Source organism: Balaenoptera ricei, chromosome 1 (genome assembly GCF_028023285.1).
Source record: "Balaenoptera ricei isolate mBalRic1 chromosome 1, mBalRic1.hap2, whole genome shotgun sequence".
In the NCBI taxonomy this organism is placed as follows: Eukaryota; Metazoa; Chordata; class Mammalia; order Artiodactyla; family Balaenopteridae; genus Balaenoptera; species Balaenoptera ricei.
The window spans coordinates 3,113,181-3,135,970 of NC_082639.1; the positions used below are offsets into that span (position 1 = coordinate 3,113,181).

Consider the following 22,790-nt stretch of genomic DNA (forward strand, 5'->3'; position numbering starts at 1 on the left):
TCACCATCACCAGCACCAGCATCATATCACCATCATCATCACCATCACCATCACCAGCATCCTATCACCATCATCATCACCACCATCACCATTCCCATCATCACTATCACCATCAGCAACACCACCATCACCATTATCATCATCACCATCAGCAGCAGCAATATCATCACCACTTTCATCATTATAATCACTATCAGTATCGTCATTGCCATCAACATCACCATCATCACCATCATCAATCAACCATCATCACCATCATCATCATCATCACCACATCATCATCATCCTCCTTATCTTCCTCATCATCATCACCACCACTATCATCACCATCACCATCGTCACCACTTTCTCAACATCACCACTATCACCACCTCCATCATCAATATCACCATCAGCAACAGCACCATCAACATTATCATCATCGCCATCATCACCACTTTCATTATCATCATAATAATCATCACCACCGTCATCACCACCATCATCAACATCACTACCATCATAATCACCATCACCATCATCAGCCTCCTTCTCATCACAGGAAGCACAAACACAGGATGAGCACGTACTCTTCATGACAGCATGGCCATCTCTTGACTGGACCAGAAGGATTGTGTAGATGGAGGGTGAGGGAAGACTGAGCAGCCATCTTTCCTGGCTGTCCATTAAACTGGATATCCATTTCAACCTCCCTCTGCCAACAAAGTCTGAGTTGGGTCTCAGGGAAGCTGGTAAATACATAGAGATTACTGAGGCAGGTGAGCACTTCATGGTGAGATTGAGGGTGGTCCCTATTGGCATAACTAGCTTTCAGCCCCACTGGCAAGCTGATTTGGCAGTCCTAGAGGGAAGGCAAGCTGGCTTAGAGATTTATAGTACATGCCACATATTGGGCACAGGTGCATGGGAAGCCATTGGCCAGAACCAACAGTGAACATTGCCACTTTAAAAAATGGGCACCAGAGAATCTGTTCCTGAGGGTAGACACCATGGCCGAGTTAGTCAAAACTGTCACTGACTGGCATGCAATAGGTGCTCAATAAATTATTCTTGAATCAATGGATAAAAGAATGAATGAAGGGAGGCCCATGGCATTCATGGATTTTCTCCAGTTTTCCGAGTGGTGCCTATCCTGTGGACTCAGGAAGGGAATTCCTTGGGACAAACAGAAATAGCCTGGAAGAGAGGCCGCCAGGAAGAGAAAGCTTGTTTTCTGATCATGCCAACTTTGAATCATTTATTAACAACTCCCCCCATGTGGATCATATTCGATAGAGAGGTAACACCTGTTTGTGAGACTGTGTCCTTGAGAGGCTGCCAGAAAAATCTTACACTCTGAAACCCTCCACACTGGACCATGCACACGCGGTGTTCTCTCCCCAGGACACGCCGGGTTCTCAAGTGTGATGGGTAGGCCTCTGCACATGGATGTCAGGAGTGGAGAGAGACAGACGCTCAAATGGCGGAGGTGAAACAACGTGGGGAGTCAGCACTCCCAGGGAGCAGGGTGCTGCCACTCGCAGGGGTCTCTGCAGAGCCCCTCACAGCCTTTAGCCCCCAGCTCCTCAGGTGTGGTTCTTGCTGACGGGAGGAGGGTGGGGCCAGAGCCCTGGACCTTTCAAGTGTCCCTCACTGACCAGCAGATTCAGCCCTAGTGTCCACGTCCCAGAAAGGATGTAACAGGTGAATTGTCAGGAAGCTAGCCAGGGAGGGGACCAGAGGTGTTACCGGCCTGTCTTTTCTCTCTCCCTCTGCATCTGTGGCTGATGAAAGATGATGCAGGAGGAGAGGGGCAGAGGAGAGAATTCCTGTCCTCTGCCATCCTGGTCCTCGTGTGGGGTTTGCAGACAGCTCTCGGTCAGGGCTCTGGCTGCTTCTGGAGTGGCCAGTCCTGCTGTCCCTGTCCTGCCATTTCCCCTGCCCCCTCCCCCCACCACGTATACACACACAAGTGGAGACGGAGCCGCGAGGCCAGACTGCAGATCCTCTTCTGGGACTTCGGGAAGCATCAACTGCTGGGCCTGGATCTTTTATTCCCTGGAAGCTTATCTGACAGTGAACTTCTTGGAAAGTATTCTGGAAAGGGGAAGATGCTCCCCTGTGATCCAAGTGCCTGAGTCTATAAGGGTGTCAACATACATGTCCCTCTTCCCCACCTTCCCAGTAAATCCTGGGCCATCCTGGCTCCACTTGGGTCTGGCCAAACCCTGCTCTCACTTGCAGGCCAGCTGCCCTGGTGCCCAGACTTGAGGAGCAGAACTTACCCAGGTTGGGAGGAGAGAAAGGAGGGGTGACAGTGCTTACCTGTGCCAGGGGAAGGGCTCGGCAGGTGTAAGAAAGGACACAGCTGCCCAGGGGCCGGGTCATAGCTCAGGGACTGAGAGAGGCCAGGCTGGGGCCTCCCTTCCCGGGCTCCAGGTGAGAGCAGCCCCGGTACCCACAGCATCTGGCAGGCCCTGTCAACGTGGGCCCCCTGCCAGGGTGTGTGCACATGATGGGACCCGGGATTCAGAGCCGGGTTGATGGGACAGGTCGCCACACCCCCCTTCCTGGGCCCCTTCATCTCATGCCCCTGGTTTCATTGCCCCCCTCCCCCTTTCTCTGTTTCCAGGTTTGGCGGTCCATCAGATCATCACCATCACCGTCTCCCTCATCATGGTCATAGCTGCTCTGATTACAACTCTTGTCTTAAAAAACTGGTAAGGATCCTCGGCCCTTCTGGCCTGGAAACGGGGATCAGTAGGGGTCCCCGGGGAAGCACGCACAGAAAAGTCCTTACTTTTCACACGCGATCTCGGCTCACAGCCCAGGGAATTGTTTCTCTGTTTGGGATGGAGAGCAGCATGCAACTCCTGATCTGCTAAACCCGCTCACCTTTGCCCCGGGCAGCTTGGCTGGCTGGTGAGGGTGTCGCTCCCTGACACTGCCCTTCTGGTGGCTTTCTCTGCAAGACACGAGCCCGGCCTCCTTGACTTAGTTCCTCAGGCAGCAGGTGTCCTGCTCCCAAAGCCCATCCCTTGGATCCCAGTGCCCCTTTGAATGTCACCCTCCCAGCGCGTTTCTCCTTATTTCCCACCAGCAGCCTGGGTGGGGTCCCTGCCTGCCCCTCCCTGTCCTGGGCTGTCCTGGTCTCTTTCTCCTGCCTTCTTCTCACAGCCGTTCTGTGTCTGCTGAAGTAGGTTACTGCTTTGCTCCAGGCGGCCTGTCTTTGCCTATTTCCTCCTGGAAATTGGCCTACTTTGAGGTTGGCCTTGGCTGGGTGTACACACCTGCTACACCCCTGGGAAAATCAGGGAGCTTCTGGCTGACCCTGCTGCTCGCACGCTTCCCAGGCCCCTGTCTGCCTGCAGTCACTCCTCCAGCAAACAAGGCTCCTGTTAACATCGAAGCTGAGCGGCCCTCGTAGAATCATACACCCAAATCATCCCCCTGCTGACCAGCGGTAGGAAGTCAGACAGGCTGATGGGAGGGAGCTGCCCTGGAGCCTCCAAGTAACAGAAATGCGTGGAAATGCAAGAGAAAGCCGGTCTCCAGGATTAGAGAGGATGGGGAGGGGAGTGGCATCACCCCAGAACAGACCAGCAAGGCCTTGACGCTCCTGATGGCCGGCAATCCCAGGACCCGGGGCATTTTCTGGGGCAGGTGACAAGGACCACTGTGAGCTCCCAACAGGGCGTCTTGGGCAAGGCTGGCTGTCCAGAGAAGGGGCTCCAGAGCCCTGGACCACACGGGTGTTGAGCGGGTCCAGTCCCACTGGCCATCCGGGTGAGGGAAAGCCCCTCCCCCGAAGGAGACCTCGGACTTTGTGACTTTGTAATAGGCAGGCAAGCTTCCTCTTGGTTTTCCCACACTTTTGGGTTTACAGCAAACCCTCAAAGAGTCCTTTGGGAAGGACAACTCAGGGGGGTGGATGAGTGGTTCCATGACCTTGGGGGTGTCCCCTGGCTTTCACATCCATCTTCTTACTTTCATTTATGGGTGGATCTTCCCCACCAGCAATCAGAATTTCTCTCATTGGGAAGACAAGGGAGGGAGTTAACACAATTTATGGGGAGACGGGCTCACACTCCCGCCCCTCGCAGAGCCCCCTCGCTTCGCAAAGGCTGTGAGCGTGAAGGGGGGAAAGGAGGAGAACTGGTGTCCTGAGGAGGCGCCCCCCATCTCCTCCTCTCTTCCCTCCTCTGTGGGGATAGCGCTTCCTTCCATCCTTGTGAACTTGTCCCTCTGGGGGTTGGGAGGGGTCCCTACGTACCTTCTCCATCAAATTCCTTGGCCAACAAAGGTGGGACCCCCGTGTCTGGTCTACACAGCGTCTAGAAGCCTCTGTGGTCCAGAAGAACAGGGAATTAAGGTGGGTACCCCGGGGCACAAGGTACAGTTCTCTCCATAGATCCCAATGATCCAGTTTCATTTCCAACTTGTGAGCCTGGGCAGAGGAGGGGCTGAGGATAAGGGTTCCCCCGTTTTCACTCTCCCCAAAGATAATTGCATGGTCCATTCCAAATGAACGATGGCCACCCCGACCTGTGCACGTGGCTTTCCCCGTGGGCACCCATCACAGTTTCCATCCCATCCAGGTGTTCCTGGGGAAACTGAGTCAGCGCCTCTGCCCAGCTGACATTCTTTGGCCAAACCAGGCCTCCGCTCTCCGATAACACAGGTCAACCCCTTACCTTCTAATCCTCCCTGCAATAATGGCCGCATTTAAAATTCAAATTTTATTTTATTTTTTTTTTGAAAAAAGAGCTGATTGCTTGATTGTGGTTGATCTTTCTGAAGAGGCTGGGAATTACCATTTAATATTAAATGATGTATAATTAATGCCTGGAGATAAAGGTTCCACAGTGTAAGCGCTGGAGATGTTTGTGGGTCTCGGCGTCTGCCCATCCCCCCACCCCCACCCTGACTTCTCTCTCCTCCAGCTGCGCCCAGAGCGGGAACCCACGTAGGAACAGCCACCAGCGGAAGACAAACCATCAGGAGGAGAGCTGCCAGAACCTGACGGACTTCACGCCCGGCCGGGTGCCCAGCAGCCTGGACATCTTCACGGCCTATAACGAGACCCTCCAGTGTTCACACGAGTGTGTCCGGGCGTCTGTGCCCGTGTACACTGACGAGACGCTGCACCCGGCCGGGGAGTACAAATCCACGTTTAACGGGAACCGGTAAGCACAGGCTTGGGCCAGACCCGGCCGTTGTCCCCTCCTGGGGATGCAGGGGCTGTTTATCTGTGTCAGGCGGCCTTCCCATCTCTTTGTGAGGGTCCAAGCAAACACAGGCAGCTAAGTTTGCTGAGATGAGACAGGAGGGGCACAGTAGACATAAAATGGTGCTAAGACATCCAGCAGCCAGGGTTCACTTCCAGACCCCTGCTCTTAGTGGATGGACTTGTCTTGCCCGGCCCTGGATCCCACATGGTGGAGGCTGAGCGGGCATTATGGGGTGCAGAATCCAAAGCCAGCCTCATAGTCTCAAGCCTCCCAAATGTCAACAAATCATGATTGGTCCCTCCCTGGTCAATATCTCTGAACCCCCATCACTAAAATGTCAGCAGCAAAAATATCAAATACCAGCCAGACTCCTGGTTATTAAACACTCTTTTTTATGAATCATATGTAATCCCTCAAAGAAGACATGCCTCTAAAACCATCCCTGGGAATATTTAAGAAACCCTTGAGTCAGCTTCTGAAAGTTTATCCGGAATTAGATTAAAACATCAATAGCTATTTTTTTTAAAAGTGAGCACACACTCATGCATCATTTTGTAAATTAAAAGAAAAAGAATTCTCCAATAACTTAAAGATCTTAGGAAGAAATGAGCAGGACACCAGGCTGACCTGAGGGGCCCACAGTCAGTGGCAGGAGTGGTGGCTGGAGACACTGCCCAAGGTGCCCTACGGGGCTTCTCCCAGAACCCAGGTCGAGGAGACTCGGGGGGACCTTCAGCTGTTGTGCCCGTAGTTAATGTCACTTTGTCCCGTCCTGGAGAGCGAGTGGGTGTTCCTTAAACACCTTCTGCTTCTCCTCTCTTTGTGTCTCCACACCAGACACTGCCGTATTGTCGAGAGCAGAAACCTCAGACCATCCTTCTAAACGACTTTGCTTTTACTCGACAGCATTTGGGGAGCTCGTGGGTTGCACTCCAGCCGTCCAGAAGGACGAGTTCACAAAGAATTGGCAGAAGGATTTTCAAACCATTTCATTGAATGCTTGTGTGCCTGTCTGGATGTAAATCCTGGCCAGCCAGTGCTTCAGGCTTTGGGGGAAGGAGGGGAAGGGAGTGGATGGGTCTTGGTGTTTCGCTGTGTCTCTCTCTCTGCCCCTGTGTCCTAGGAGAGCCCTGTACACGTGCAGGGGGGGCATAGCTGGCTGGTGTGGAAGCACTGGATGGGACAGGTTCTTGCCCTGGGGCTGAAGGTGATGCTCTGTTGGTTCCCACTGGCCTTGGGAAATGGTAGCTCGGTCTCAAAGGGGATGAAACACCTGGTGGTGGGGGGGGGGGGGGCGGTACGCATTTTAGGCATCAGGCCCTGCCCTCTCTAGAATGTGCAGTAAAGTGGGTAGAATCTCTGCCCTCAGAGGCAGAGACCCTGAGCTTTGCATTGTCCTGGAAATCAAAAACTGAAATCTGGAGATGGTACCACTGTGGGTCTCAGCACCAGGTTCCTCCCATGTGTGGATCCCTCAGGCTGCATGTCCTCCAAGGCCTTCCAGGATGGAAGGGAGCCCTGGGCAGCATAGGGAGGGGAGGCCAGTGGGTCCAGGCCGAGCATCACCTTCCTGGGGTTCTTTTCGACTCGAGAAGCCAGTCTTCTGCCACAGGTCTGAGCCGGCCTGCCTGTCGGGTGTTATGTACCAGCCCTCGTGAGCCCGTTTTTTCTGCTTGCTGCAGACCCTCTTCTTCTGACCGGCATCTTATTCCTGTGGCCTTTGTGTCTGAGAAATGGTTTGAAATCTCCTGCTGACTGGCCGAAGGCTTTTTTACCTCCTGGGGGCAGGGCAGACGCCATGTGTCTGTTTTATGGTATGTACCTCTTTTATTGGACCTTGATTGATTTTCCCTTGGCCTCCCCTTTCCCACCCCCGTCTCGCCTCTGGGATAACTGGGAGCCCTTCTGGACATGGCAGGTGAAATTCCAAGGGCATCACCGTTCTGGATGCAAACCAGAGGGCCGGGCTTGTGGTCTCTCTGCTGCACTCGTTAGAAATGCCCCATGTCCTGGTGGAAGGGAGTAACAGACTCAGGAACCCCCTGCTTGGCACCCTGGCCATTTCCGTCAGTGCCGTTCCATCCCCTAGGATGGTCTGTAGGGCAGGAAACACCAGTTCTGGAAACGAGCTACAAGTACACTTCTCATTTCCCGCAATGAGAAGAGATCAGGGCCCCAGCCAAGTGGGCAGACGTCATGCCTCCATCACATCTTTACATGGCGGGGAGGGGTGGGAGAACACAGAGTGGAATTAAAATACAATTTTGAAATATAAATATAAGAGATAAGAAAGAAAATGATAAAGAAAGAAAGTGAAGAGTTGAGACATCTACTAATTTGAAGCCAGGGACCGGTACCAAAACAGGATGAATTTTCCACGCTCTGCTGGATAGGAACATTTGGTTTGCTTTCAGTGATATTGACTTTGATGCTAACGTTAAATTGCTTTCTTCTGTGCCGAATCTCCCAAACACGCGAGCTGCTGGGGGGAAGAGCATCTCACCCCATGACTGCACATTCTGGATGCACAGTCAATAGAGGCGACCAGGGTTTTTGTTTTTTTTTCTTTTTCTCTTCTGATGCTAGGTTTTTCAAAGGATGACATCTTGCTCATCCACAGAGAGCATCTTTTTCCCCCCAGATATTCCTTCTAAATGTGTCATCAGATCCCTTCCAGGAGTAGGGAACCCAACTTCTAGGCTTATTGATATTTAAAAATTTTTTTTCCTTACTTTTGCTCATCTTCTGATACGGGGACTGAGCGGAAAATGCCATTGTCAGAGTCAGGGGAGGGCCTGGGGTGAGGGTGGTGTCTTTTTGGGGTGCACATGGGACCCTCAGAGGCCTCTGCTTGCAACACTTAGCTGGGGTCGGGGGGCCCAGCTGCTTTGAGAAGCAGGTGTGAATCAATCAGTTCCTAATCCCAGCCCTAGTGAATTGCATCTTTGCTCCAAATCAAATCTCCAGCCCTCACTTCCTGTCCCAAAGCCAAAATGATCCACTTAGCTCTGTGTTCAGCTGATGGATGAAGGAATATAATGAGATTAAAAGGGAAAGTGACCCTCCCCACCCAAAGGCCTTTGCTGAGATGTGCAGGTGAGACAGGTAAGAGGAGGTCCGTCCCCAGCATTCAAGGGCCAGATGCCCTGGGCATGGCTCATCCGCCAGAAATTTGTGCCTTTGTCTGCCTGGATGTGATTCCTCATTAAGGCCACGGGTGAGCTCCCTTTGGAGTTCTGACCAGGCCAGCGACGGGGAGCCTGCCTATTAGCTGCGGAGTTCTTGCCTGCCTGGTGAGGCCTCTGCAGGGCGGCCAGGTGGGCACCAGCATCTCCGTCGGGATTTCAAATATGCATAAACACATAAGGCATTGACCTGGGAGATGCCAGCCATGTGCATCAAAGACCTCTGCTCTCTTCCTCCAAGAGCTGCGGGCCTGTGGCCCAGGAGGTGGACATGCCTTCCACTCCAGGTAGCCCCAAACTGGGGTGGGGTGGGGACAGTTCCCTAATGGGACATTCACATGGCAGCTCACTGGAGCACTCTTGATGTCTAGAGACTCATTCGGTCTTCTCAGCAGTGCATCTTACAGGGGAAACTGAGGCCCGGTGAGGGGACGTGACTTGCCTGAGACCAGTCAGGTTGTAAGTGGTAGGGCCACGTGACCCCAGGTCACCTGGCTCCAGGGCCATGCTCCGACCACCGGTCAGAGAGCCTTGACTGCCATCCCCCGTGGATGCCTCTGCCCCGTTCCGTCCCCGGCCCGACCCCAAGTGGGAAGAGGGTTGGGTTGTGGGAGATGAGGGTGGGCTTTCCAGCTGCCTTGGCATCCCTGCTGGGGCCACTCAGCCTGACTCTGCAGGGCAGGGACATAGCAGGTGGGAGGCCAGCCCCCGAGCCTCCGAAAGCCTGGGCCGGGGACCTCCTCCTTCACATCGGCGTGTGGAGCCACCTCCCTGGCTTTAAAACAAAATCAAACTGGGGGAGAGAAAAGTGCTTTTATTCACGTCTTTGCTCCAGAAGACCTTCCTGTGCCATTAGCCTGTTTCTCTCTCCAGAAGCACGGGGCACAGATGGAGTGGGGTAGGCTCTCCCCATGTGCCACCCTAGATGGCCCCGGGGACCACGTTCTCCGGAAGGTGTCTGGACCCCACTTCCCAACTCCGCCCGAGGAGCTATTTCAGGACCACCCCCATCTACAGGAGGGGGCACCTCTGTGTTGGAAGAGTTCAACCCACTCACGTGGATCTCAGGTGGGCGGTTTGGGGAGGTGAGAAGAGGCGACGGGGCTTACTGGGAGCTTGGCCACGCTCAGACACCGTGCCTGCAGACTCAGGGCAACGGCTCCCTCCAGCCATCTCCTCCCGCAGACACGGACCAGGAGGACCCCGCGAGCAGCCTTGTTAGTCCTTGATAAATGCTTCCACGTCCCTTCGCTGTGCCTCGGACGGACTGTTTATCACTCACTGGGAGGGAAGCATTTGGATTCAAAGTATCCCTGATGCTTACAGTTAGTGCCTGGACATGAAGATGGAGTGGTGAAGAGCCAGGAAGACGGCTCAGATTTACTGGGGTTCTTATTGTCCCTTAAATAAATAGCAATTAATACTAAAACATTCAATTAAGGTCTAAGAGCCAGCAGAGATATTTATCTCTTGCATAACTGTTAAGCCTCTCCAGATGCATTTTTAATGATGCTACAGCAGTCTGTTACCGCACCGTCTTGCATGCTCACGCTAACCCACAGGTACATCTGGGACCTGAGCCCCGCCCAGTCTGCTTCCCTGCTGGCGGGTTGACAGCAATGCGCTGGGGCTTGTGAACACAGGTGACCCAGCCTGGGCAGAAGTTAAGCCTGTTTGCCTAGATTGAACCTCTACAAGAGATTCCGGCAAACTCTTGCCTCAAACCCCCTCCGTGGTGGAGCCTGATTGAATGCTCTGGATGAGACAAAATGAGTTGGCCTTTCCTGCTCCGAAGAAAGGGACCTTGGACACACAACTGCCATTGGCTCTTGGGCTAATTTCCTGTCATTTTTCATGTAGCGAGTAAACTTCAGAAAACCTCACCAGTGTTCAGATCTTTCCGTTTGCCAAGGCCACTTCATTCTGAGCCCAGCCTGACAAGTCATAAAAGCTCTTGCATCTGAAGCAAGTGAGAAATAAATCATGTGTTATTATTATTTTCAAAAACACGCCAAAGATATAACTAATAAAAAAAAAAACAACAACAAGAAAACGCACCTGAGCCTTCCCACTTTGTTCTAAAAAATACATTAACAGAATATCCAGCTTCTGGAAATCAAAGGAACATTTTCTTCAAAGCAACATCCAGACCTTCCTGGAAACCATTCTCTCCCCAAGCTGAGAACCGGCACCAAGGAAACCGGTGGGGAAGGAGTTTTTTTCAGGAAGTGGAGAAACTAACTAGAGGCTCCACGCTCCAGGAGGCCTTGCTGCCTTCTGCCTGTTCTCTTTGTTCTGCAAAAGCTGATGCTGATCTTTAAGCCCAGGACCCCCCGTGTGGTTCGCAGCCCGGCGGTGCCCAGGAGCCGCGCATCCCCGTCTGGGCAGCAGAGGGCACTGGTTTCTCCCAAGTCAGAATTCATCCTGGATCCGATCGCTCAGATCTCTCAGCAGCCACAGCTTTTCTTTCTGGCCCAGAGTCTTGCATGCACACCCTCGCCGGGTACACTGCCTCGCCGGTGCCCTTCTCCAAGCAGGACGCACCTCCCCCTCCCGCCCCTCCCAGGGTTATTGCCAGGCTGAGAGGCTCTTGCTCTGAGCCTTTGGAGCAGAAAAACCCGAGCCCTCCCCCACGAGCTGAGTGTAAGCAGCGGGGTTTCAGCTGGAATGTAGGGCAGGCCTGGGAGATGGCCAGGTAGCCTCAGACCCCTCCTTCTTCTTGCAGGGGACAGTCACCTCTGCAGGAAGCCAGCACTGCTGTTCCAATGGCAATTCAAGGCGCAGAGTTGGAGCCATCGCTCCTTCTCTCTCTCTCTCCTTTTTTTTCATCCTGAGATGCCAGATAGAAGCAGATGCTGGAAGGTTTGGAAGAGGCTTGGCCCCCATGTGGCCCAGGAGCCCCTCCATCCATCCTCCCAGGCAGGCAACATGTGAAGGTCATTCCAGGCAGATAAGGGGATAAGGACAAAGCTCCTTTTACAGAGACGCCTCTTCTCTGAGTTTCATCCAGTGTTGATTTTTCTCCCCAGGCTAGGCTCCAAGCTGGCACCTGGGCAAACCTAGGTGGACCTGGCAGGCACCCTGTGACACCTGGGTGACATGTGACATATACATGCTCAGATACAAACCAGTGCAGGTCGTCCTGTGCCTGAGAAGCCATAGAACCGATGCTGTAACAGAAATGAAACAGAGACTACGTTTAGGAAAGGAGGGGGTATCCACAAAGGTCTCCCCAGGGAGGTGACCATCAGCAGAAACTTGGGGGACTTCAGGTAGGAGATTTGCGATTTGAGGCCAGGGTGCCACCTGGAAGAGGGAGAGGGAGAGGGAGGGATGGGGGAAGAGGGGGCGGGACCTTGTCCTGAAGAATCTGAGGAGCCACTGTAGAAGCACTGAAGACTTTTAAGCGACAGATAATATCTGTTTGGAAAAACCCCTGGGAGACGCTAGCCCCAGGGAAGCAGCAGGAGCAGCACCTCCCTTGATCTGTCTGGTTAAGGTCACAAGAAAGGATAGGAGAGCAGCCCCAGGCTACAGTTCTCAAGGAAACCTTCCTTCTTAGGGAAGGAGGCCCTGTGGCTCACGGTCCCACCCTGGACCCGTCTGAGGGTGGAGAGGGGCGCGGTGGTCATCCTGCTGGGACAGCAGGCAGCAGCTCAAACTGGAGACTGTCCCAGGACAGGGCAAATGGTCACGAGGCCCAGCTTTTGGTGTCCCCATATTTTTTCAATGTATTTTAAAAATTTTTTAAATTGTAGTAAAATATACAGAACATAAAATTGATCATTTTAACTGTTTCTAACAGGACAGTTCTCTGGCATTAAGTACATTCACAATTGCTTGCACAACCATCACCACCATCCATCTCCAGAACTCTTTTCATTATCCCAAACTGATTTTCTGTCTCCCTTAAACACTAACTCCTCCAGCCCCCAGCACCCAGCATTCCACTCTTCATCTCCACGACAACTCTAGGGACCACATATAAGGGGGGATCACATCGGATTTGTCTCCACGTTTTTTTAACTTTCCAAAGATTAGAAAACAGATAGACATACAAGAAGGACATTCCTCTCTGTTTTAACCACCTCCCACCCCCAAATCCTAGAGAGCGGAGGGGGCGGGAGGGGCCGGGGCACAGCTGGAGTAATGCTGCCGAAAGTGGTCCAGCACACATCTGACGGGATGTCCGTTTCATCACACGTGATGACACCCCTGCTGACAGCAGGGCAGGCCATCCCACAAGAGATGAGTAGATGCCCCATTTTGGCCTCCTGGAGTTGCCCAAACAGGTGTCATTTAGAGGTAAAAGGCAAGGCAAGGTGATGAGCAGGGGCCCTGCCTTCCTCGTCCAGACTGGGAGGGGTCCTGGAGAGGGAACAGGCACTGCCACCCCTCCCCACGTGGAACAGACTTTGGCAGGCCGATGTCCTTGGAGAAGATGACGGAGTCAGTGCTGACCAGATGCTGTCCTGCGGGCTGCAGGTGTGTCCCCCCACCTGGACGCCCTTCAGCCCTCTGTCCTGTCGAGGATCACCCAGGGGGCTTATTTGATTCAGGAGAAAGAGCCCTACCCCCTAGTCTCTTTAGAAGAAGGGTGCCATGACCTTCTTCTTTATACCATTTTGAGGGTCCGCATTTCCTGCAGTGTGGGTGCAGGTGAGGGCTCTGAGTGACAGCAGAGAGAGGCATGGCCCCATCCTCATAATGGAGCTGCAGCTTTGAGCCAAAGCCCCTCCGACCCGAGCTGTGGGGCGTCCCGACTCACCTGGCCGTGCCCGGGATGGCTGTAGTTCTCTGACTCCCTGGGGGATGCTGACTTAGGGGTCTGTCACTGAGGCAGGATGACTCTGGGGTCCCCATTTTCCGAGGTGGCACCCCCAGGCTGGGCAAGAGCCACCGGCTTCTTTGCAGCCCGCTGACTTGGCCTGCAAGCATGGTGGTTCACGGTTTTTCTCTCTCCAGCAAGATCACCTCTTGGGGAGATCCGGGAGGTGGTTTTTCTGATGCAATCCATTAGCCTCTCCTGAGTCCCAGCCTCAGCGAGCGTCCAGCTGAGCAGTGGATTGAAATGGACTCCATTGCTTCCCATAGCCCCTCTGTGGAGCTGGGGGTCCCTCTGCGGAGCTGGCGGTCCCTCTGCCTGTGGTGGTGGGAGCTGGAAAGGGAGCGAGCAGGATGCTGGATGCATTCAGTCACCTGCAGGCCTGGGGTGCCACACCCCTTGTGAGTTAATGCTGGGGGTGGGCCCAGTGCCCTCTCGTGAAGCCCAGACCCCCTCCCACGCAGGCAGGAGGACCACTCCATCAGTTACCGTAGTTAACACGAGGTTCCCCCCGGGATTCCTAACGTGTGTACCAGCCCCTGGTGACCAGGTTCAGTGAGACAGGCTTGGCATCCCCAGGACACTTGGGTGTCATTAGCCAGGGAGCCGTGCACCTGGGTCTCGGTGACGGAGGCTCAGAGGGGTTGTGTAGACACCTCCTGCCCTCGGCTCGCTGCCATTTAATCTCTCCTTGTTTTCTTTCCATGCAGGATTCCGTTGGTGAACCTGTAAAAAAAAAAAAAAAAAAAAAAAAAAAAATTACAAATTACAAAAAAACACAAAACCTAAAACTAAACTATCTAAGGGGAGGGTCCCCACACCTACCACTTCTGTTTGCTGGTGGGGAACTCACAGAGCAGGACGCTATAGGCCAAATATATTTTTATAAAAATGCCGACGCCTATGGGGAACTGCCTTCTCCGAGAGCTTCTTTGGGGAACAGAAAGAAGATGATCCAAGAGAAAGAGCTGGAGACAGAGAAAGGGCAGGAGGACACACCGGAAGCTGGGATTTGTACTGCGATTTTGAACCTGTGCCAATAATACCATTATGTGCCATGTACTGACCCGAGAGACTTGGTGACAAAGCCGAAGCCAAGCGAACCATGAGGAGAAATCTTACAGAAAACAGGAGTGGGCATCTCTTCCGATAGAGTTGCTATTTCTGGTTAATGTACATATATAAATATATAAAGACACACAGACATACACACACACACACACACACACACACACACACACACATACACACACACCCCTTTTTTGTACTGTAGCAATTTTTGAAGACCTTCAATGTTCCTTTTTAAAGAAAAAATGTGTTCTCGGTTACAAAATCTGATTTCTTTAACATGCTTAGTATGAACAGAATGAACTGGTGTTTTCTACTTTGCAAACTCACACACAGGCATACACGCGCATACACACACACACGTACGCACATATATATGCATACATCGGAAATGCAGTTCCGCGAGAGAGCGTCTTCTTCCTGGTGACCTGGTGTCCCATTGCCATCCATGCCAGGTGGCCTTGATGCACGCCAACTGGCCCTTGAATGGCATGTCCTGCGTTTGCTAGGTGTTTGGTGAGTGGCGCGATGTGTGATTTATTATCTTGGGCCAGAATGAAGAATGCCATGGTTTTATATACATACATACATATATGTAATCTATATACATATAAATACGATCTTTTTTCATTGAATTGTTTGAAGAAGCTACCTAATAGCCATGTGCACACGTGTGTGGCCGGCCACTTACCGATGGGCCTGAGCGTCAGATTGGTGGGGGCTGGTGGATTCTTGGCCATCTTTGTGTTATACAAGCATAGACCGAATTAAAGAAATTTTCCAGTTGCAAAAATTAAAGGAATATATCCTTGTAATGTGTGTGCATATGTCAGAGCAGAACTCAGAAATATGTGAGCTCCCCGTTCGTTTGGCAAGGAGCACTGGATCCCTGGGTCAGTGTGCTTTGCATTTCTTTCCCACATGTTGGCACTCAGAGGTTGCCTGCTTTTTCTTGAGCCCAAGAGTGACTTTAAATTTTGGTGCAGATGGTGGCAAAGATGCTGTCTCTTGTTGGCTCCCATTGGTCAACCTGTGTGCTCTGCCATCAAGAATTCTACTGTGGAGCCTCCCAGTGGAAATAGGGGCCCAGACAGGAGTCTCTTTACAGAGGATCCCAACCACACACTTCATTGAAAATACTCCCTCCCAGCCCTCACCTTACAAAGGCGCCCTGATGCCCCATCGTGCGGTTAGTGGGGGGGCGCTGTAAGGGATGGGGGGTCCATCTGGGCTTCGTGCTTCCCAGTTAGACAGAGGGCGTGCCCTCCTTATGGGGACCCCAGATTCGGTGCATGTGGCCTGTCCCCTATGAGTGATTTCACCAGTAGGTCCTGCAATGCCACAGACCAGTTTGGCAGGCAGGGAACTAACTCCCCCCACCCCCCTCCCACTTACTGGTCAGGCCGGTGACCTGATTCTTCCACCAGGCTCCCTCTGCAACACCTGGAAATGTGCTTGAAAAGTTGGCTTTGGTACCTTTTGAAATATGGGAGAGTAAAATGATGCCAGTGGAGGGAAAACGTCATTTTATCGCACCCATTAAGATCGGTATTGGTGATAACTGCTCAAAAAGTAGGAAAGTTGGATTTTTGGTTTTCGTTTTGTCATTCCGCATCTCCCCCCAAAGCTTGAACAGGACGCTGCAAACACCCACCCCTGGCATCCATCGCCTCCAGGCTCTAGACTCACTGCACGGCGCACCACTCTCTACCCGGCATCGAGCTCACCCATCTCATTATCCTCCGGTCACTCTCCCGCTGGAGGGAGGCTCTGGGGCCTTCCTGACTCAGGCGAGCACAGCTTGGTGTGAGTGCCAGCTGAGGGCTGTCAGCACCCTTCAGGGCCGTGGAACCTGCCGCTCTGTGTCGGATGCTCTGAGACGGAGGTGGTAGCTGTGGGGCCTGTTCTACCACCGACAGCAGAGCCTGGGGTTCCTGGCAGGGTTGCAGCTCAGCTACTACTGTGTCACCTCTGACTGCAGCTCGGCCCTTTCCCCGGACCTCAGGCTGCCCTCGGGATGCCTGAGCCCCGGGTGGTACCGAGCTTTCGAAGGAACCTGAAAATAGCGACCCCCTCCCACCCCCAACACACACACACACACACGCACACGCACACACACACACACAAGCCCCTTGGCTCGCGCTCAGGGCAGGGCTGGGGGACGCACATAAGGCCACCAGACAAGCCACACTTGCAGTTCCCCACCGGGAAGTCTAACATCTGTCAAGACAAATCCACTTTGGGGAAGGCTACCATTTCATGATGATGGAGGAAGTGTGTGTAGAGATGTTTTATTTTATTTTTTAAATGGTTACCTGGAAACACGATCTCTATACAAGGAGACAGCAAATGAAAAGTGAGCAGGCTTACAAAACTCAGCTCCACCCACAGTCAAGTCTATGAAACGATACAACGTGGGTTTTTTTTCCTGAATCAGGCCCCGTGTACACGTGTCCAAGCATTGTATGTATCTATGTCTGATGAGTTTGGCCCGGCTACCCTTCCTCAGCCCTGGGGTGATGTCCTGGGTCCGTCAGTGTTCCTTCTCCTTGGCTCCTTGGATTTCAGAATCCATCAGCGATCCCTCTGTGATCAACCTCAGAGCTGTAACTTCTTAGGCCCCAGAGCCCCAGTTCTTACATTTGCTTTAGCTTTTTTTTTTTTCTTCTTCAAGAAAGGTACTCAAAGGAAGGTACTCACCTATTGTTTGGTGAGGTCCCCAAAGATTTGTCCACCTCCATCTTATCCCCTCAGGGAGTCTGAAACCCCACAATCATCAGCCCCTGGGCAGCACATCACCTCTGTCCCTTGCCTACCTATTGACTCTGAAAACTTTTAAAACAACTGGGCTTGGCTTTCAGGAACTCTCTGCTGTGTGGTCAAGTCTATTTCTAGGCTTAATCACTTCTATGTGTACTTGATGCCATTTTTATCTGGTTGAAATAACGGGTGTAATTCCTTTCGTTTACAAGTTCTGAGTGCCGAGGGGAAGATGCTCCAGGCAAGATCAGGAAAGCCTCCTGACCTTTTCCTACCAGACTCAGAGTCCAGCAGTGTCCAAGGAGAGGCCACTTAGGAAGCCGTGATTTCTCCGAAGTGTTTCCAGTCCTTCCCAGTCCTGAGTGCGGGTGGACTTTGTGTGTTGTCTTCAACTCCCAGACATTCATCTCAGTCCTCCACGGAACATTTTAAACTTAGAAACCTACACTCATCAGCAGATCCTGCCACCTTTCAGAATTTGACCACCAGGAATTCAGTAATTACTACAGGGACCTTGCCCTCTTCAAACATTCTTACTTCTGACAAGTTTGTTACTCTTTCTCGGCCACATTTCAACACCAATCAGAACTTTCCTTACAGGTTTTGGTCTTCAGGAATTCTGTGTGTGGATGTCCACTCCCATGTGTTAGCTCACGAAATGGACACAATAGAAAATAGACACTTTTGCCCTGTATGGTCTCTATTTGACTCTATCGCCCATAGAGATATTCCATCTCTTTTGCTTCTTCTCCCAGATGGTTCAGCATCATCAGTAGCTCAAGATGCTTATCTTGGAAGATAATAAGAGGAACCAGGGCTGAGGTTCAGGGCTGGGACCAGCAGCTCTCTTATGGTCAGGCTGGATCTTCTCAAACCTTTCATTTCAAAACGGCATCCGTACACACTTTTTCTTTGTCCACATTTTGACACTCTTTCATCAGGGAGATCTCAGCCCAATTGAGTCCTGACATTCCACTGGGCTCTCTTACCTGGCTCTTCCAAGGAGCTATTGCACAAGTTAGGATGGGAAAAGATACTGAGTTCTGTTGAGATTCAGCTCTCATTCTTGCTGCAGCATGGGAGTTCTTTAAGAAGGCACTACTCGTATATGCACTTAAGAGAGAAACATCTCTTTGTGGCTCCTGCAATTAGCTGAAAATCCGTCCATCTGCTTATTCAACAAAGACTTGTTGAACCTCTGCCATGTTGGTGATCAGTGAGGAGCAAGATGGACATGGTCCTGCCCCTGTGGGTTTTACTTTCTATGCCAGGTAGAGGAAGACAATTGACACAGAGCAAACAAAATAATTTCAAGAGAACGATGAATGATAGGAAAGCAGCAGAGCAGAATCATAGGAAAGAAAGAAAGAGAAATGGGAGTTGTCTGGGCTTCTTCATCTGGCCATCATTTCCAACTGGGAAATCATCACTTGCTTCCTGAAGGTCAGTCTGGGATTGAGGGAACAAGAACGCCTTACTCTTATTTCCTGGATAAAAATGCAGTGCCAAGGAATAAGATGTCCTAGTCGTGACACGTTCTTCCACCCCTCAGTCATTCTAGCAAGGAGTGACATGACAGGGGAAACAGAGAGATGGGACCAGGATGAGGTATATCACCCAGGTGATGAACTTGGTCTCTTCCTGGATGGCTGTCCCCCTCTCTCCCAGGTCCCCTCCCCATCCCTAGGTTGTCAAGTCACCATTAGGTCAACCAAGCCTCAAGGAGGACAAAGGAATTCAAGGACAGAGAGGAGGCCCACTGGACACCAGGGTCCCCAGGGAGAGCCACTCCTCCTCATTAGAGAAGGCAGCTGCCTTTTCCAAAGTTCAACCTCAATACAGAACATACTCAGTAACATACTTCTTAAACAACATCTGCTTTTATTCCAAAACATGCTGTGATTCATGTAATTTTGGAGTGGTTACTTTGGTGCAGTTTGTCAATTTCCTATGCTGTACTGTTTTTTGATAGTTTGTTTGTTTTCCAATGTAAATAGCACAGCCCACATAAATGAGCCAAACTCTCACCATCTGAGAATCTTTGATTATTCTTCCCAACTTGTGCTTTTTCGCCTACTCTGAGCCAAGATCTCTGTGTTAGTTACACTCAGCGTTATTCCTGGGGCTTCCATCCAGGTCTTAAATGATTGATTGTCATTTTGAAGTATGCTCCCAGCCCTTCATTCCAAAAACTGTGAGGCATGGTTGGGCAGTTTTGCATTTCTGTGTTTCGAGTTTGCATTTGAATGTAAAGAGTGGGCTAAACAGAGGTGTAGGGAGAGAAGCAATCTTTTTAGATCACCCCACCCACTAAACAAACAGAAAGATTGAGCTTCTTTGGACCACAAATGATTCTAGAAAGATACCAGCCAGCAAGCCTACTATAGCCAAACTCCAGAGTTCAAATCGGTCATCACGTGAGCATGCAAGTAGGAAATTTAACTATGCACCCAGTCTCTCTTTATGCCAAAGGGGCAGCTGTAACATTTGCACTTTGTCAGGGGAGCAGCGCCGCCAGAGCAGCCAGCCTCCCGGGGTAGGGGGGTGGGCTCACACGTACCCCCTTCCACTCTGCTTCACTGTAGTTGAGTAGGTTCAACAGCTAGTCTGCACCGATGAGAAAGCTGTGCACACAACGGGGCCAAGAATATAAAAGGGCAAGGAGAAGGCAGGTGAGACGCTTGTGTGGGCTCTTGAAGGCAGTAGTGCATGGACAGAGGGGGGTTGGGGGCGAGGGCCTTCTCTCCATGCATTCCCAGACACCACGACAGCGACAGGTCCACACTTCACACTTGTAAGCGCACGGCCCACACCCAACTGTAAAGGCAGCTGAAGAGAATGGTCATCTGGGTTATAATATGTGCCTGTGTTGGAGCTGGAATGCTAACATCAATCCTTCCAGGAGCCCCATTGTGTTTCCCACTTGATGGATTCCCTGTTAAATGCTCCAAGAGTTACTGGGCATAGAATCAAGAGAGTAGTTTTGAATGAATCCATAAATCTAAGTCTTATATGGAACAGCCTCAGCTTAAGAGGGGGGTATGAACTGGGCCGGCCCTGCCATGAGGGACACAAATGTTTAGAAACACTTAGGGTGGGGGGAGTGTAAATAGCTAGTGAGTGGTGGGGGAAGGGTCAGTGAACCTGTAAATGGCCCTGTTATCTCTTCCATGTAGGTAGGAATCAGATCACACATGTACCATGGAGCACATAAATTAAATGGGTTAATAGAATAAGCCAAGAGGGTTGCTAAGACATCCCCTGGGGCTGAATTAACTCTTGCTCCTATATTGAATCTCAAAGTAAAATATCTGCTGAGTCATGGAGTAGACGAAGAGAAGGTCAGATTGTAGGAAACCCTTCTTTATAAAGTTAATTTTGTCCTAGGTGGTCTCTGTCTTAAAAATAGAATCCCCTGGAGAGCTGGATTCTTAACAACACCCAAATATTTGCAACACCAAATAACTCCCCAGAAGCTTCATTCGTATGTGGACCCAAACTCGACTGTCCACACTGGTGAGGTTTTGTTGGACTTTTGAAATTCTGCAATAAATTCTTTAGTGTTGATGTTTATAGCTTTTGGATTGGTGAACTGGCTGTTCATGCCAGTCTTACCGAATGTGGCAAGTTATTGTTTCCAGAGAAGTGGGGAGAACTTTTTTCATGGGAGAAACGAATCCTAAGTTCTAGTTTTGGGCATCATCATGTACCATGAAGACTTGTTGCCACTAAAAGTCTGGGATGGGGAACTCTCTGAGGACCCCCGATACACTTGTTTCAAGTCACCATGCAGGAAACTACAAGAACAACCACCATTGTCCCAAGCCAAAAGGGACACTTTCAAAGCCATTGTGACACCCCAAACCCAATTTCCAGCCTTTGGGGGATTAATTGGAGTAGGAGAGAGGGGTTTTTCTGAAGTTTTATGTTGCTGGAATCCACGTAGCAGTAGAGCAGTGAACCAATAGCATTGTTCTTGACAAGGTTTCCTGTGACAGCAGCTACCACCAGAAAGAACTCTCTCCCTCTGCCTCCAAAGGCTATTTTAGGCTGGACTCCACTCTGTATTATCTCTCCCTTAGGCGTATGGATTTCTAACATCAAGTGTTGTTGTGACTGCCTACAACTTAAGGTCTACAAGGCAACGTGAGTATTTTTTTCATGATGAACTTACAGCAAGTAGACATGAACTGACATGAAAGTTCTGGAAAGGAGAGATATTTAAGGCACTGTTAAGTATTGTGCCATTTCCACATACAAGCACAACTGCCAGTCAAGGGCCTTAAAGACAGGGATGGGTGGCTGGTTTTGAAAAATCAGCAGGCTTTACAGAGCCCACCTGTGGCCACACACGCCTTGAGTTGAACTGTCGTGACCTACAGAAAACACATTTTGTTTCATTATTTTTGTTCTTTTGCTTTTCATGTGCATTTGGGTTGCTTCCTCTGAAGCCAGAAGGGTGAAAGGACTTGAACGAAATCAGTTCTCAGTCGACTGACCATAAATTTGATCCTTTTATGAATTCCCAGCACAAGATGACATGGAATGGCTTGGGGTTCAGCAAAGGTTTCAGAGATGCCTATGTGTTCTGCTTGGTGGGAAGATGAGCACTGTCCACGGCATTTGCTGCTCCCTGAGATGTTCTCCAGTAGTGGGGAGAAGAGATGTGGGAACTTGCAAAGTTTGGGAATGAAACGTTGAGATTTTGGGAAAATATTGTAATCAGTATTGGGTTCTGGATAATTGGTTTCTTAAAAACTAGAGAGTGTTGTGGGTTTTTTTTTTTGTTTTTTGTTTTTTTTTTTTTTTTGCTTTTTTTGGGCAAACCCATTGGAATCCTTTCTTCCTCTTGCCCCCCCTTGGAGAAAAAAGATGGTGGGCGATGGAGCCCAGAACACAGTTAACCTTTAGCTAAAATTATTTAAAGGAAAAGCAGAACAACAGCCAAGCCTCACCTGACCTTGAATGACTTTGTTAAGTTTACTTAACTCGTGATTGATACATGGATCGACAAGAGATTAACTGATGTTCTGTCTCTCTACACATGCACTGTTGAACATGAGTTAAACCCTTGAACATGACTTAGACCCAGAACGCATTAAACTGGACATTGGAGGAAATGTGAGACTACACATTGATTATCTTTCCAAAGTCTTTTATATTTTTTTTCAAAAGGAATAAATGTTTACTGAAAACATTTAGAAAATATCAATAACCAAACAGAAGGGAAACATCGGAAACCCTTCAATTACTGTCTAATTCAGTGGAACCTGTTCATGAAGGGCTGAGCGAGAGAGAGCAAGTCGCAGAGATCTGTCCATGGCAAGCATGGTTGACCTATCTGGCTCCAATGTATGTTTTTTAAAAAGTTAGTCCAATTAGCATTTGAGCACATCTTTGCCAGTTTAACTTGTCATGGACTCAAATCTTCGCTGATCATGAGAATGCCTCTATGACTAAGTGGAAAATGCAGTCAACCATTTGGATGTTTTGCTTTCACATCCATCATCAACCGTGGGCCCCTGGGCACATCTGGGTGTTTGGGAGGTATACACAGAATACTCAGAGAAACATCCAAACTCTTGGCTGGATTTTTCACATGGGGCATCTATCTGAGGGTCAAAGACCTGAGAACCAGAAGGCTCCATGTTCTTTGCGATACCCCTCGTGTAATTGAACCACACTTGAATTCACCAGGTCTAAGTACATACATTTAAACATGGAAACATTTCTCCCTCTTCT

At 50.6% G+C, this 22,790-nt stretch overlaps 1 protein-coding gene across 1 annotated transcript in view; it reads left to right on the forward strand.

Annotated features, from left to right (window-relative positions):
- The window catches only part of AJAP1 (adherens junctions associated protein 1), a 115,088-nt gene extending 100,018 nt beyond the window's left edge, over positions 1-15,070 (forward strand). Inside the window, exons 3-6 of the mRNA XM_059894556.1 lie at positions 2,612-2,699; positions 4,923-5,165; positions 6,893-7,024; positions 13,931-15,070. Of these exons, the coding sequence (XP_059750539.1) occupies positions 2,612-2,699; positions 4,923-5,165; positions 6,893-6,965 (404 nt within the window). The 3' untranslated portion in view covers positions 6,966-7,024; positions 13,931-15,070. The remainder of the gene's footprint in view (positions 1-2,611; positions 2,700-4,922; positions 5,166-6,892; positions 7,025-13,930) is intronic.
- Positions 15,071-22,790: the final 7,720 nt, after the last annotated feature.